Source organism: Protopterus annectens, chromosome 7.part0, assembly GCF_019279795.1.
Source record: "Protopterus annectens isolate FY-2018-M chromosome 7.part0, PAN1.0, whole genome shotgun sequence".
NCBI lineage: Eukaryota > Metazoa > Chordata > Ceratodontiformes > Protopteridae > Protopterus > Protopterus annectens.
Window position 1 is genome coordinate 1,692,819,814 of NC_056739.1, and position 16,645 is coordinate 1,692,836,458.

General features: G+C 40.6%; 1 protein-coding gene across 2 annotated transcripts in view; it reads right to left on the minus strand.

The window, feature by feature from the left end:
* Nucleotides 1-16,645, minus strand: part of KIF7 (kinesin family member 7) — a 1,697,985-nt gene that overhangs the window by 1,360,751 nt on the left and 320,589 nt on the right. For both annotated transcript variants that reach the window (XM_044078207.1, XM_044078206.1), the window contains exon 6: nucleotides 15,363-15,443. In XM_044078207.1, the coding sequence (XP_043934142.1) occupies nucleotides 15,363-15,443 (81 nt within the window). The remainder of the gene's footprint in view (nucleotides 1-15,362; nucleotides 15,444-16,645) is intronic.

A 16,645-nucleotide genomic window follows, 5' to 3' on the forward strand; every position in this document is an offset into this window, starting at 1 on the left:
GTACCTTCCCCCTCTCCTGGGTCAAGAGGTCTGACCTTAGGAGAAGCAGCTTCAGGGGCTATAAGATCAGACTGCGTAGTAAGGGATACCAATGCTGTCTGGGCCAATCTGGAGCAATGAGGATTGCCTTTGCTCTCTCCTCTCTTATTTTGATCAGAACCTTAGGAATAACGGGCAGAGGTGGGTATGCATACACAAAGAGGGAGGTCCAGGGGAAGGTCAAGGGCTCCACCTTCCATGCTAGGAGGTGATACTCCATGGTAAAAACTTGTGCAGCTGGTGGTTGAGGTGCAAGGCAAAGAGGTCCACCTCTGGGGTCCCCCACTCCTGGGTGATTTGCAGAAAGATTTCTCTGTGGAGCTGCCATTTGTGGGGGTCCAGTATGTTTCTGCTTAGGTGGTCTGCCAGTGTGTTGTTGATCCTGGTAAGTACTGGGCAATTAGGTGTAGCCCCATGGAGATGGCTGTAAGCCAGAGACTCATGGCTAACCTGTACAGGGGGTAAGTTTGGGTGCCCCCCTGCTTGTTGATGTACCACATTACTGTGGTGTTGTCTGTTTTTATAAGGACCACCCGTGGCCTGAGATGGGGTTGGAAGGAAGTCAGAGCATTTTGCACTGCCATCACTTCTCTATGGTTGATGTGCAAATGAAGTTGCTGGGCATTCCAAAGGCCTTGGGTATACCTGCCTGCTAGGTGAGGGCCCCAAACTATGTCTGAGGCGTCGGTCGTGATGGTCTGGCCGGAAGGGCTCAGGATGAAGGGAAGACCCTTGTTCATGGCACAGGCCTCTGCCCACCAGAAAAATTCATCCCTTATGCAAGGGATCGGTGGGAGAGTGGTCTATAGGGACTGAGAGTGTTCACGCCAAAGGTTAAGTGCCACTGAAGTTTTCTCATGTGAAGCCTGGCGAGAGGGATGAGAAGTATGCAAGATGCCATATATCCCAGGGCTTGCAGACACTTCTTCGCAGTGAGGTGACTTCTGGAAGCCAGCTGGGTGAAGTAGAGAGGCAGGAAGCTCTGCTTTTCTGGGTAATAAGAAGGTCACTAGGGTTGCTGTGTCTAGCACAGCTCCCAGGAAAACAATTTTCCTGGTGGGGTTTTGCTTTGATTTTTTCTCGATGATGAACCCTAGGGAAGTTAAGAGTTTTTTGACAAAGAGAAGGTTCTGGAGCAACCTTTCTTTGCTGTTTACCTGCATGAGGCAGCTGTCCAGGTAAGGGTAAAACTGTATATCTCTCTGCAGAATGTTATAGCCAGGGACAAGCATTTGGTGAATACTCTGGGAGCAGTAGATAAGACAGAGGGCAGTGCAGAGAACTGAAAGTGCTGATTGCCTGCTCTGAAGCGCAGGAATTTTCTGCACGATTCCCTGATGGGGATGTGGAGGTAGGCAACGTTTAGTTCTAGTGTCACCAGCCAGGCATTTTTTGTGAGCATAGGCAGGAGCTGCTGCAAGGTTAGCATTATGAATCTGGGGATCACCAAGGAGATGCTCAGTTAGGATAGATCCAGGATGGGGCACCAAGAGCCCTCTTGTCTGGGAACAAGGAATAGTCTGGAGTAAAAACCTTTTCCTGTTTGATCCGGAGGGACAGGTTCTACAGCCCCATGGGACATTAGTGTTTGTTCCTGTTTTAATGCCACTGCCCACTGGTTTGGGGGGAGGTCTGGGCACCCTCTTGGAATAGGGAGTTAGCTGAAGGAGAATCTGTATCCCTGAGAAATGATTTTTAATATGTACTGGTCCTTGGTTACAGAGAACCAATTGTCCTTGAAGAGGATGAGCCTTCCTCTTAGTTGTAGATGAGTGAAAGGAGGGCAGAGGGGGGAGGGAGAGTCATTGTGAGTGCTTGCCAAAGAAGCTTGTCTTAAAACTCCCTGCCTTAGAGGTGGAAGTGGTCCATTTTTGCTTCTTTGACGGTCCTGGGATAGGGGCCTGGACGTCCTGTCCCTGTGGGGTTTACCTCAGCCCTGTCTACTGGGTGCAGGGAAGGCCCAGTGCTTACAGGGGAAGTTCCTGCTGAATCTGGGTGGTTGAACTTGAAAGAAATCTTTTACTGTTTGCATAGATTTTGCTTTGTCTTCCATCTTTTTAAGCACCTCTTTGCTTTTTCCTAAAACAAGCTTTCCTTATCTGGGGTGCATCAATAAGTTTAGACTTAACATGATCAGGAAAAGGTTGTTCCTTCAGCCATGCATGTCTTCTAATAACAGATCCTTTCACTGCTGCCCTGCTAGAGGCTTCTAGGGCATCATATCCACATTGTAATGAGTGTTTGGTCACTTGACAAGCAGAGTGTAGTAATTCTGCCTGCTCTTTTGAGTTGGCACAGTCAGGAGAGGTAGCCATCTTCTGTTTTAATTGTTCCAAAGTGTGTTGTTGATATTTCAACATATTTATTTATTTTGCATTTGTTTACAGGGATAGTCCAACTGGATACATGTCCATTTTCAGCGGAGGCCCAGGGAGAAAAGCTCCACATAGACAAACATACATTGATTATGCAAGAAGTTAAAAAACAACTAGAATATATGAAAACAAAGTGGTTATTTACATTATATACACTGGTTATATACATATGGAACTGACAATTGAGTGCTCTGATAGCTAAGGTGGCAGAGGTGTACACTTTCTTACCCCATCTGTCCCGAGCTCTGGAGTCTTTGTCAGAAGGAACAGGATTCTTGGCAGAACTAGTCTTAGCTCCTTTGGGTCCCTGTGTAATGACCTTAGGGTCTGCAGCAGGGTTCCTGTACAGGTATTTGTGATAATCGAGTACTCTGTAGTACCCATCAGGTTTAGCTGGAGCAGGAGGCAGGGCTCAGGGGCTAAGCTGGATTCATGGAAATCATCATCCACCACTTCCAAAATAGGTGGGATGGTCAGGGGTCTGTGCTGGGGCAGGTCCAGAAACTCTCTAAGTTGTGTCTTTGACTGTGGGTAGTCCTGAAATTCCCACTGAAAATGTTCTCTGAGGGAGTGAAGTGTTTCCCCGAAGGAGGGGTCCTCTGGAGTGTAGGCAGAGGGGATGGATTCTTCTGCATCTGAATCTTCAAACAGTTAAGACATGTTGTTCCTCTTCCAAAGCAGAATAATCACATTCCTCAGTCTCTTGGTCTGTCAATTTCTGGAGAAGGATACCTTTTTCTTTTTTGGAGTGGGGGTCTGAGTACCTCTGATAAGGGAGATAAGATCTTCCATCATTTTAAGCATTTGAGTTTGGGGTGGGGGAGCAGTAACAAGATGGTGGCTAGAAGCAGATTTCTTAGGAATGACCTGGCTTCTACACCTGACAGAATCAGTCTGCCTCTGAGAAACGGAAGTCGGAAGAGAAGCCGTCGGTTTTTGGCTAGATTCAGTAGTGTGAACAGCCTCCTCGGAAGCCGGTGCCTGTGTCGCAGCTCCAGACCCAACCAACGCACAGACAGCCAAAGGCTCGGAAAACTAAGTGGATTTCTGCAGCATACTGGTCTCCGAAAGGGTCTCGGCAGAGGTCTGCATAGATAGCGAGTTGGGCATCAGGGGCTGCGAAAGCGCCTCACTGAATTCTGGAGAAATGATGACTTGCTTAGTGGTAGTGTCATCAGAAGGCTTAGCCTTGTGTAGCCTGTCTCTATCTTTATGTTTTTTTGGAAAGTCGACAGATTGTTGGCTGACAGATGCCATATTGGAATTCGAAGATGGAATACGAAAATAATTGTCTACAAAAAGAGCTCTACAGCGAATGGCTCTCTCATTAAAGAGGGCACAGAACCGGCAATGAGGGACATTGTGGTCTGGGCCTAAACAAGTGATGCAGTAAGAATTAAAGTCTCTGTGTGGGATCTGCTTTCCACAGGTGAGGCAACTGTTAACTTTTTCGGACATCGGTTAGAGCAAGAAAAAACTCTCCCCAATGGGATACTTAGCTTTAGACGTTTTCTGCTGAAATTCAACTTCTGGTAGCAACCGACCGGCACTCGTGCAAACTGCTTCTGCTATGGGCTCCACGGCAAGAAAAACTGCTGTAATGATGTCGGCTGCCTTTTTTTTATAGTACTGATGACCTGACATCAGACTACAGGCGACAGCAGCTGGCACACAAAATCACTGACTCTGGTATTCAGGCTGGCTGAGGGCTACCACAGCAGGGATAACCCACAGGTGATGACTACAACAGTGAAACATGAAGATAATCAACAATTTGATTGTGCTAATCAGAAGTAGGTATAGTAGTTTAAGCGCTACAATACAGTGAAGTATTAGAAGGGGATAAACAGGTTAAGTGATTTAGTGCTTTAAAGGGAGGTATAAAAGGGTGAAGAAGGATGTTCACGAGAAGCTATGTCCCAGATGAGGGAAAAGGGACAAAGTCAACAGGTAGAGAAGAAGTCTTTTAGTAATGGTTTGAAAAGGTGAAGGTGTGAGATATACCTTATATTAATATAGGAATTTTATCCGTAGTTCAAGCTACATTACTGGAATATAGACTGCAAATGGTAAGTAGCTATTGATCATCTGACCAATGGGGACTTTTTAGTAGTTAAAGAGCAAGGGTCTAATTGCTGGGTAAGCAAATGGGGTATAGATGACTTTGTGGATTAAAATGAGCTTAGTAGGAGATAGGTGGCAAGAAAGACAGTTAAGTATTTTTACTACTAAACAGTGGTTAGTATGGTAAGGTTTTTTACAAGCAAATCTGGCAACTTTGCTGTAGTACTGCACAAGTTTAGAACTAAGTGAGGCTTGTACATTGGTCATGACAAAGGCCTCATATAGGTGACAAAGTAAGAGGTAATTGGTAGCTTGAGTTACCTTGGCAGAGTTTGTAAGGAAAATCTTTACTCTATGAAGGGTACCTAATTTTTGATTGGTTTTCTTGACACTATTGTGCATATGTAAATCAAATTTAAGATGGCAAATGATTGTCATGCCAAGTAGTTTTGTATGTGAGGGGACTTCAATCATACTATTAAGAAATTTGAAAGTTGTTTTATGGAAATAGGATTTTGGAAAAAAGAGAAATAATTTAGTTTTTGGGGGGTTTAGTTGCAGGTGATTATCCTATAGCCAGCTTTCAACAGAGTTAAAAGCTTCTTGAATAATTCTTTGAAATTGTATTAGGATGTCTGAACTACCTATTAGGATCTGTCACGGTGGCCAAGTGGTTAAGGCGTTGGACTCTAAATCCAATGGGGTTTCCCCACACAGGTTCAAATCCTGTCCGTGACGATAAATCTTAAATATTCACCCCAGGGGATAACTCCAGTGGCTCTACTCGACAGAGGCACTGGGAACTAAGGTAGGGTGGCACTATGCCAGGGTAATCCTATGGCTGGGCTTGTAAAGGCCCCAGGGCCATTAGCCTAGTACACACCTATAACAAAATCATCAGTGTACTGTATTAGGGAAGCTTGCTGAGGGGACTTACGCAGATTGTTAGTGAATATACTGAAGAGCACAGGGCCAAGAATAAGGCCCTTTGGCACTCCAGTACTGATAGAAAGGAAGGGAGAAAACGTGGAGAGCCACTTAACACACTGGTAATTATCAGTAAAGTCCTTGTTAAACCACAGTAGTGTGATAGTTCGGGGAAGACAGCTCAAAGAGGACTTCTGGTTGGGAGACTAGATCAAAATCTTTAGAGAGATTAAGGAATACAGAGTACAAGAGTCTGGCTTTGTTAACAATATCTGTGAAGATTAATAAGGTCGTGGTAGTGCTATGCCAGGTCAGAAATCATGACGTATGGGGGGGTCAGGAGGTTTTCCTCAAGAATGCATTCAAGTAGTTTGTAAATGCAATTCTCCAGATGTTTTGACAATGTTGATATGGCAACAGGTCTGAAACTGGTTATATCAGATTAGGTTCTTCCGTTACAAAGGTGGATAATGAAGAATGTTTTCCATAGAAAAGGTAACCTTGACTCTTTGAAAGACCTATTAATTAGGACAGACATGGGATAGGCTATGGAACTAGCAGGTAGCTTGAGGTATTCTGCTGGGAGACAATCTGCTGAAAGAGAACAGGGATTCAGTTTAACGAGTAGTAATTTTATGTAGGAGGTCTGTATGAGTTTTCGGGTAAAACTGGGGCATTTGCTGTATGAGAAGAAAGCACATCAGGATTTTTAGGTGAAAAATCTATGACGTGTTAAAATGAGCCGCTATTATAGTGGTACTTGGAGCAGGATTAAGCGGTGGTTGCTGAAGGATGGAGTATACTATTAGCAAAAGACAAGAATTTTTTTTAGTACTGGAACACTGATTAGTAAGGGGTTACTGCAGTAGATTTTCTTGTTGGTATTAATCTGCCATTTTAGTACAGTTATGTGATTCTTTAAAGTTCTGTAAGTTTTGAGAGATCCAGGTTTTAAACATTCTTTCCAAGCTTGTATCTCCTTCATGCATCAGGTGACTGAGTGGATAACCAAGGAGTGAGGTTATTCTTTACTCGTTTTGTTCTAGATGGAGCCAGACTATTGAGGATTTTCAGAAAAAGTGTGTTAAATTTTGTATACAACTTTGAGTCGAATACTTTTCAGGACAAACAAGTTAAATAAGTTTAGGATTCTATTAAATTTATCAGAGTTAACATTAATGGGGTTATGGGAAGTTCTAAGTTTGACATGCTGATACATAATCTGTCAGCATATACAGGGAGGTGGTCACTGAGGGAATCAGAGGGTGCCAATGGAGACATACTTAGTGGAATCAAATACCAATATCCCAGTCGAGAAATGAACCACAGTTCTGGAACTGTTGCAAGATAAGGAGGAGGAAATGAGTTGAATTAAGCAAACACATTGACACTAGTTGATGGGTATTTTGTGGAGATAACCTGCCAATCGCAATTAATGTTACCTAGGATTATCTTTTCATTAGAAATTACCCACAACTTTATGATATTTCAATGGATATATTAAATAATTATTCTTCATTATCATGTTACAGCATTCCCCTCTTACCTTTTATAACAATCGGTTTTAAATTTTCTTTAACTTCATCTTATAATTCTTTTTTTATCTCTTTCTTTCCCTTTTTCATTTTTTTCCATCTCTCCATATCTCACTTACAGTATTCTCCCCAAATTGCTTTCCTTCTCCACATTTTTAATATTCAAAAAAGGTGAATACACCCCAAATATACAATTTTTTTTTTATTTAAACTTCCTCCTTTTTGCTATATTCAATTCCTATTTACCTGGACTGAGTCCTGTTCCCCAAATAAAACTGGAAAAAATGTTATAAAAATTATTTTCCATTTTCTACTATGTCTACATCTGTGTGTGTGTGTGTACAAGTTTGGTTTTATACTGTCTGGTTTCTAAGAGGATAACCAAGTAGTTCTGGAAAGGTAGTCATTAGTGTTGTGAGTGTGTTTGTCTATGGTTTCCCATTTAGTCTTTTGAAATGTAGTATTGTAAGCGTTCAGTGAAATGAAATTCAGTCAAATGAGTTGTCAGTATTTTGAAATTTAGGTGATTTGATCTCAGTGAAATCAAAGTCAGTGAAATGGGATTTCATTGATGTGAAGTAGACACACACTAACAAACATACATATATATATATATATATATATATATATATATATATACACACACACACACACACACACACACACACACACACACACATATGATAGACACAAAAACACCTAACGTTCAAAACACCGAAAACTCATCTGGTCGAAACTCCTAACATCGACACATGTAATTCACAGCATTATGCACCTTCCCCACTGTAGTGCGACCCTGGAGTTAGAATAAATAGTTAGAGGGAGGTGTGGGGGGGACAACCCTCCACAATATTTAGATAAATATTGTCATTTTTGTTATAGATGACATTGGTGATCAAGAAGAGGAGGATGAGTGTGAGGGCAGCACCAAGGATCAAATTGTGGAAACTGAAAAATGGTAATTGTGAGGTGATGTTCAGGGAAGAGTTAAGACAGGCACTGGGTGACAGTGAAGAGTTACCGAATAGCTGGGTAACTACAGCAGAGCTAGTAAGAGAGATGGCTAGAAAGGTGCTTGGTGTGACATCTGGAAAGAGAAAGGAGGACAAGGAAACCTGGTGGTGGAATGAAGAAGTACAGCAGAGTATACAGAGAAAGAGGTTGGCGAAGAAGAAGTGGGATTGTCAGAGAGATGAAGAAAGTAGACAAGAGTATAAGAAGATGAGGTGCATGGAAAAGAGAGAGGTGGCAAAGGCTAAGTATAAGGCGTATGACGAGTTGTATAAAAGGTTGGACACTAAGGAGGGAGAAAAGGACCTGTACCAATTGGCTAGACAGAGGGACCGAGCTAGTAAAGATGTGCAGCAGGTAAGGGTGATAAAGGATAATGAGGGAAACATACTCACAAGCGAGGAGAGTGTGTTGAGCAGATGGAAAGAGTACTTTGAGGGGCTGAGGAATGAAGAGAATGAGAGGGAAAGAAGGTTGGAGGATGTGTGGATAGTGAATAATGAAGTGCAGTGGATTAGCAAGGAGGAAGTAAGGATAGCTATGAAGAGGATGAAGAACGGAAAGGCTGTTGGTCCAGATGACATACCTGTGAAAGCATGGAGGTGTTTAGGTGAAATGGCAGTGGATTTTTTTTAACTAGATTGTTTAATGAAATCTTGGAAAGTGAGAGGATGACTAAGGAATGGAGAAAAAGTGTTTTAGTACCGATTTTTAAGAATAAGGGTGATGTGCAGAGCTGTAGTAACTACAGAGGGATTCAATTGATCAGTCACAGCATGAAGTTATGGGAAAGAGTAGTGGAAACTAGGTTAAGAAGGGAGGTGATGATTAGTGAGCAGCAGTATGGTTTCATGCCAGGAAAGAGCATTACAGATGCGATGTTTGCTTTGAGAGTGTTGATGGAGAAGTACAGAGAATGTCAGAAGGAGTTGCATTGTGTCTTTGTGGATTTAGAGAAAGCATATGACAGGGTGCCTAGAGAGGAGTTGTGGTATTGTATGAGGTAGTCGGGAGTGTCAGAGAAGTATGTAAGAGTGGTACAGGATATGTACGAGGGTAGTGTGATAGCGGTGAGATCTGCGGTGGGAGTGACGGATACGTTTAAGGTGGAGGTGGGATTACATCAAGGTTCAGCTCTGAGCCCTTTCTCAATTGTAATGGTGATGGACAGGTTGACAGACGAGATCAGACAGGAGTCCCCGTGGACTATGATGTTTGCAGATGACACTGTGATCTGTAGTGAGAGTAGGGAACAGGTGGAGGAGACCCTGGAGAGGTGGAGATATGCTCTAGAGAGAAGAGGAATTAAGGTCAGCAGGACTAAGAATATATGTGTGTGAATGGGAGGGAGGATAGAGGAATGGAGAGGATGCAGGGAGTAGAGGTGGCGAAGGTGGATGAGTTTAAATACTTGGGATCAACAGTTCAGAGTAATGGTGAGTGTGGAAGAGAGGTGAAGGAGAGAGTACAGGCAGGATGGAGTGGGTGGAAAAGAGTGTCAGGAGTGATTTGTGACAGACGAGTACCATTAAGAGTGTAAGGGAAGGTCTACAAAAGGGTAGTGAGACTAGCTATGTTATATGGGTTGGAGACAGTGGCACTGACAAAAAGGCAGGAGTCAGAGCTTGACGTGGCAGAGTTGAAGATGTTAAGATTTGCACTGGGTGTGACGAGGATGGACAGGATTAGGAGTAAGTATATTAGAGGGTCAGCCCAGGTTGAAAGGTTTGGAGACAAAGCCAGAGAGGCAAGATTACGTTGGTTTGGACATGTGCTGAGGAGTGATGCAGAGTATATTGGGAAAAAGATGCTAAGGATGAGGCTGCCAGGTAACAGGAAAAAAGAAAGGCCTAAGATAAGGTTTATGGATGTGGTGAGAGAGAACATGGAGGTGGTTGGTGTGACAGAGCAAGATGCAAAGGACAGGAAGAAATGGAAACAGTTGATCTGCTGTGGCGACACCTGACGGGAGCAGCCGAAAGAAGAAGAAGAAGAAGAAGAAGATTGTCATTTTTGTTATAACTATCCACATGTATGTTTAAAATGTATTATGTATGTGGGTAGCTTCATAACTATACATATATACACACATATATATATATATATATATATATACACATACACACACACACATACATATATATAGATAAATATATATATATATATATATATATATATATATATATATATATATATATATACATATACACACACACATATATCTATCTATACATTTCTTCTTCTTTCAGCTGTTCCCATTAGGGGTCGCCACAGCGGCTCATCTGTTTCCATTTCTTCCTGTCTTCTGCATCATTTTCCATCACACCAACCACCTGCACATCTTCTCTCACCACATCCATACACCTTAACTTAGGTCTTCCTCTTACCTGGCTGCTTCATCCTTAGCATCCTTTTCACAATATACTGAGCATCCCTCCTCAGCACATGTCCAAACCAACGTTTTATACATATATATACATATATATACATACACACACACACACAGATACATACATACATATATATATATATATATATATATATATATACACATACATAGATATATATAAATATACTCTCACATGCACGCGCGCGTGCACGCACACACTCACTCTTTCTAAATATCCCAGCTTTTCCAGTTTATGCATATTTAACAGATATGCCTTATTTTTAATGGATGCTTTCAGCCAACTAAATACTTTTTCATCTAGAATTTCTATCCACAGTTCTGATATTTTCCCACTTTTACCAAACCTGACTCTTAATATGTTTATCTAATTTCCAGTGAAATATATTCCATTTATCTTCATTTCACCATCTTAATCCAAGTTTATGTAACCCTCTTTCCATCCTTGGCATAGTTTCCCTCATCCATATTATACTTCTTGTTACAATAACTACATCTTCTGCATATGATAACGCACAGGTATTTTTGCATCTTTTTCAGTTGCCCATCATGCTTCTCTTATTTCACCAATATGCTTGTATATTTGTGCTAGTAATGATAGCAATAAAACAACATACCCACCGGACACTACTGTTTCACACCTTTTTGAATTTTTATTTTCTTTCCTAACCAACCATCTGCCATAATCTTCACCGAAGACATCTCACCATAATTTAGTACTTTAATATTTTGTTCCCAGTCCCATAACCACCTAAAATATCCCACACTGCATCATGACTTATATCACATGCAACCAACAGTACATCTTTACTCTCCCTTAACACATGATCTATTCATTCTTTTATTAGTAATATTTTCTTAGTCTTCCATTTACACCATATACCCCCCTCATCACTTCTTCCAAAACAGATCATATTCTTTTTTCTTGTATGATCAAAATTGTTACTGGCCTTCCAATTAATATTTGTCATCTTTCTTCCATATAAATTTATCAGCCCAGCACATATCTTTTCATCTTCTATCCCTCCCTCTAACTATTCAATCAGTATTTCCACAAATACTTATTTAATCTTACACTCATCTTTATAATATCCATAACTTAATCCATCCAAGCCTACTGTTAATTCTTCCTTTTTTATGACCTCTCCCATGTCTTTCACTTCAGTTCTTTCTTCTAATGTATATTTTGCTGTAACCTCATTTTTTTCTTTCTACCTCCACCTTACTTCCTTCTTATATATTGTTACTGCAACCTTTACTACTATCAGTAACTTCTGCATTAGTTAGGTCAGCCATTTTACTTTCTTCCTGAACAGTGTACTCTACATTTGCCCCCAAGTTTATTTTTCATGTCCCCATTCTTTTTCCTTTACTGGCTATTGAAACAAAAAAACTGACCGGACTCACTAGACTTCCTACAAAAAGGTTTAGGGTTTCTAGCAGTTTGGCCATGCTCCCTACATTGCCCACATCATCTTTTTACACACTCCTATACCAAATGTATTTCATCCTCATAACAGAAGCAAGCTTTTGGTTGGAACCAATAACCAACAACTGCTCTTTTCCCATTCACTATTATATTTGAAATATGCTGTAGGTTTCCATCATGTATATGCAGTGTAACCCATAACTCCCATCACCCTGTGCAGAGACTTATATTATCATACAGTTTCTTAACCTCATGCACTTTATCACATTGCACAAAGAAAAAAGTTTTAAGTTAAAACATTTCCAGTTCCGAAGTTATGAATTGCACATTTGGTTCTCTTTTTAAATGCAAGCCAAACTTCCGAAAAATAATATCTTTCCAGAGTGATAGAAAAAAGAAATCTATTTCACTCATAATTTTTTCTGCACCTAATAACGTTTTAAAAGTTACTTCACAGAAGTCTTCTAATTTCAAGTGTATCAAAGCTCCTGTGTCCCTTAAAGTAAACCCTAAGGGCAATGCAATGTTGTCTATAATATCATACCTGTCAAAAGTAGCACTGGATTCACACCTTATTCTTACCAACTGTCTTTTTTTTTCAAAGCTGCCACCCTTCTGCTATTAGCAAATGCCTTTCTTCACTTTGTCCATTGCTTCTTATTCCATAACTAATAACACTTAATGTTTTGTTTTCTCTTGCTTTACTTCTGTCATCCACTACATCCAGCTCCAAAGACGGTCTTAAAACTGACTACTTCCCTCAGCCATTTATGCCTTTGTGTCTTAGCAGCTATAATCTGCTTTTCGGTTACCTTGTTATCAGCTTCATTATCTGACAGCTACTGTGACACTAGATCCATCACAACAATCCAGTTTTACTCCAATCCTTCATTCAACACCTCTGTATCCAACTTCATAACTAGGATTTCATCTCTGATGCTCTCTCCAAAGGTTCTCAAGCAACAATGTTTACTCTTTCCTCCACTATGGAATTCTCAAAGAACTAGTGAGTGTCCATGGATGCCACCTAGTGCTTAAAGGGAGCAGGAGAGGTTTCTCAGTACCCTGGTTAAATTTCCTCTAGTCTGTATAAATAGCACTTTGGATCTCTATTGAAAAGACGACACCGGTCCAGTGGAAATAACTGTTTAAAGAGTAAATAAAGAAATAACAATAAAAAAAAACGTACATATACACACACCCATGAACGCACGCCTACGAGCGCACATACACAAACATACGCGCACACACGCGCGCGCACACACATGCACACACGCACGTGTGCATGCACACATACCTCACTGCATTTATTCCCCAAACCGGCCAAGAAATCTATTCTTCTTGATGGGAAAAGAATTTCACCCTGGAGTAAGGCTTTAGTTTACTTCCTTTGGCAATTTCCAGGGAAAATGTGTCTGAATCAACAATGGGGTTTTTGCAGAAAAACATTATATGGTTCTTAAACCCTACAGAATCTGTTAGGCCTTGCAAGAGCAAAGTCTTGGTAATGGGACTCCAAAATGTTAGGAAACCACACAAGAGTCTACTGGACAAGAGACATAACCAGTGGCTTTGGGGAGACCCTAGACACAGAATGTTCTGGTACCTCTTCTGGGATTCCAAGGTCCATTAAAAATGACATGAAGTGCTTTATCATGATGAGAAAATATCCCAAAAATAACATGCCCTCTGGTAGACAGTGACAGATTAAAATGACTGTGTTATTTGTCTCAACAATAAAATGAGTTCAGTGGAAACCTGTGAGCTACAGTATATCTCTTCCTCTTTAGAATCAGAAGCATTTTCCCTCTTCTGCTTTGGAGAGGGGAATCTTGAAACACAGGGCTGTTTAGAATTAGTCTGCAAGTGAGAGAGAAACTGAAAGTAAACAAAAGCAAACTTAGCTCAGTTCTGGGATGGACTCTTGCAGGGCTATCAGGGAGAGGACTTGGCCAGAGGTAGATCTCTGGAAATAAGGGGTAGCTTTTGTGCAGTGCCTGCTTCTTAAGTGGATGGGCTGCAACTGGGAAAAGATCTGGTGTTTAATCTGGTGAGATATGGTTGGGGATGCAGGTCTGATGGCCTTCCAAGCAGCAATGTCAGAGACCTCTGTGGCAACAAGCATCATTGTCAGAGCTGACAAGAGTGTTTGCATGAAGATGGCACCCTCAAACCGGACAGCTTCTACTGGACTTGAGAGTTCCAGGGCCTCTTTTCTTTCCCACTCCCTATTGATGCACTACCTTTTAGGACAGAGAGCACCACTCAACTGCTGCAATTCCTAAGACATGGCGAAAACCTTTTGCAAAAGAGTAAGCCTCTACTTGGCCTAGCATGCCTGGAAGGCAAAACCCTAGAAAATACTGCAACGAGCCACATTGTGTTCTGGGTCATGGCAAAAGATGCACTAGAAAGCCTTTGTGAGGAATCTAGCATTTACAGGCATATCTGGTAATGTTTTTGTAGGCAAAAATATCCCACACCTCTGTGTAAAGAAATTTGTTTCTTTACATCTGCTAAATGCAAATGCATGTAGAAGAGGCAATATATTAATAAGCAAGGAAAAAAAAAACTGGGCCCCAAATGGGTACTGATCTCTGGATACTCTTAAGCTACAAGACCAGACTGATGCTGAACTGCGGTGCAGACATTCAGACTCAACTAATAGCAGAGACTCCTATAAGTTATAACTGTGACAGTGACAAATGAACAACGTATAGTTAGCTTTATCTGAAGGCTTTGACACTTGACTTCTCTTCAAGCAGTGTGTTAACTAGTCAAAATGGTTATTCAAAGAAATGCACCTTGAAATGATATGATCTAGTTTTTTAAAGGTTCAACTGTTAACATCAACTTTATACTGTTTTACTGAACACTGCCACTTATGTGCTAGAATCATACTGTATACTATTAATTCTTACTATTAATTCTTACTACATACTGCTTTGTTCTACTGTACTATGCAACCTGGGCCAAACCTGCAATTGTTCATATTTTATTATTGTTCTACCCTGGCAAACAAAGAAAGATACATTACATAGATAAACAGAGTGACTGTGTTATTTGATTTCAGTGCATAGTCCTAGGGGAAAAAAAATCACTTTTACTTAAGTCTAATATCAAATAACTAAGACATTACACTGACATTTCACCTGACTCCCCCAGTGAGAAGCTGGGAAAAAAAGGGAAAAATCAAAGGAAATATTGCCACTGTACACTTACAAACCATACCCATCAATGACTATGTAATTCCGGGAAGATGTATGGGATTCATTAAAAAATGAAGTACAAACCCAACATTCTGTAGGACTTAAGTCACCTACAAGCAGCAAGCATATTGCTTATAGCTGTTCCATCCATAGGCTGGAGGTAATTCTTCCAGACCATTACCATTTAGTGGGACATGAAAGTACTAGAATGTTTGTGCTTCAACATCATCTTCAAAGAGGAGGACACTGACACGGGTCAAGTTCTACACCTGACCAAAACAATGTGTCACACTGCTTCTTTGTGAAAACAGTGACATAACAGATGCATTGCTTCTTTATGAAACATAACAGACACAGATGTATTACCTGTAGTTTATACTGTTCCATTGCATCTTCCAGTGCAACAAGGAAGTCCTTATTCTCCTCCTCCAACTGCTGTATCTGGTGCTGTAGAGAGCCAACAGAGTTACTGCTATGAATAAAGAATTTACACTGATCTACTGCAAAATCAGTGACAAAAGTGATCAATCAGTCCACAGCCAAACAGAATGTTAAAACAAACACGATATATTACACTGGGGAAATAGAATTACTGCAACAAATTTATCATTTTAAACATCCCATAGACAATTTTATGTTTTCATTGGAACTTTTTCAAACCATACATCAAAATTAGCAGCATCAGCGAGAGACAACAATGACTGAAAAAGGCAGAGTAGATAACATTTGCCGACTTTGTATGGTGAATTCTTGCTAAGAAAGGCAGAGTACCATGCTTGGAATTATGACTTTTTACTTCAGTGGTTCACCAATCAGGTGAATGGACCTAGACTTGTGGTGGGAGGACACAGAGATAATGCAGACACGTCTCTTACCCCTGGAAATAGGAGGTCTATTCACATTTATTGCGACATTTTGGTTTTGCATGAAAACAAAGCAGTAAACAAGTACAAGCCACAATTATATCAACAACACGATGACCAGCATATAGTGTGCTCTATCATAAGGCTGCTTAAGGATATATGCATACAAAAAAATTACAATATTTCTTCAACACAAAAAAGGTCCAATTCCAATGACCTTGAAAAGGTCTTTGTTTCCATCCAAAATTTTCCAATTTTCCTTAATAATGGTTTCAATGAGCAATGAATCAACTATCATGTCCAAATTGTTGTATGTATGTCCTTTATTGGTTTTATTACTATTATTATTAACAAATGAACAACAACAGTGGGAAAATGGCACACCATTTTGCTAATAACAAACTCAGCTGTGTTTCTTAACTGAACCTCTTGATAGCCCTTCTCAAGAAATAAAGGAATAATAAAGTTTACTTCATCTGAAAAAAAGTGCATTTTCACTAGTCCTATGACTTGCTCTAATGAACTACCCCTTCGGATAATTTTTCTTTATAAAAGAAGGATATACAGTCTGGTAAGGAAAGTAACCATTTCTAAATGTGTCTTTACGATGTATTCAACTAAGAAACCTATTCAAGCACAAATCCCATTCTAAATTAACATCTAAAACATTGACTTCCAACCCAACATCTCCAAGAGTGAATTTCAAAAACTCAAGATCCCTGGTTTAAGGCTCCTACAAACTCGTGGGTGCTATCTAAATGACCTTCTATTACAAACCCTTCGGGG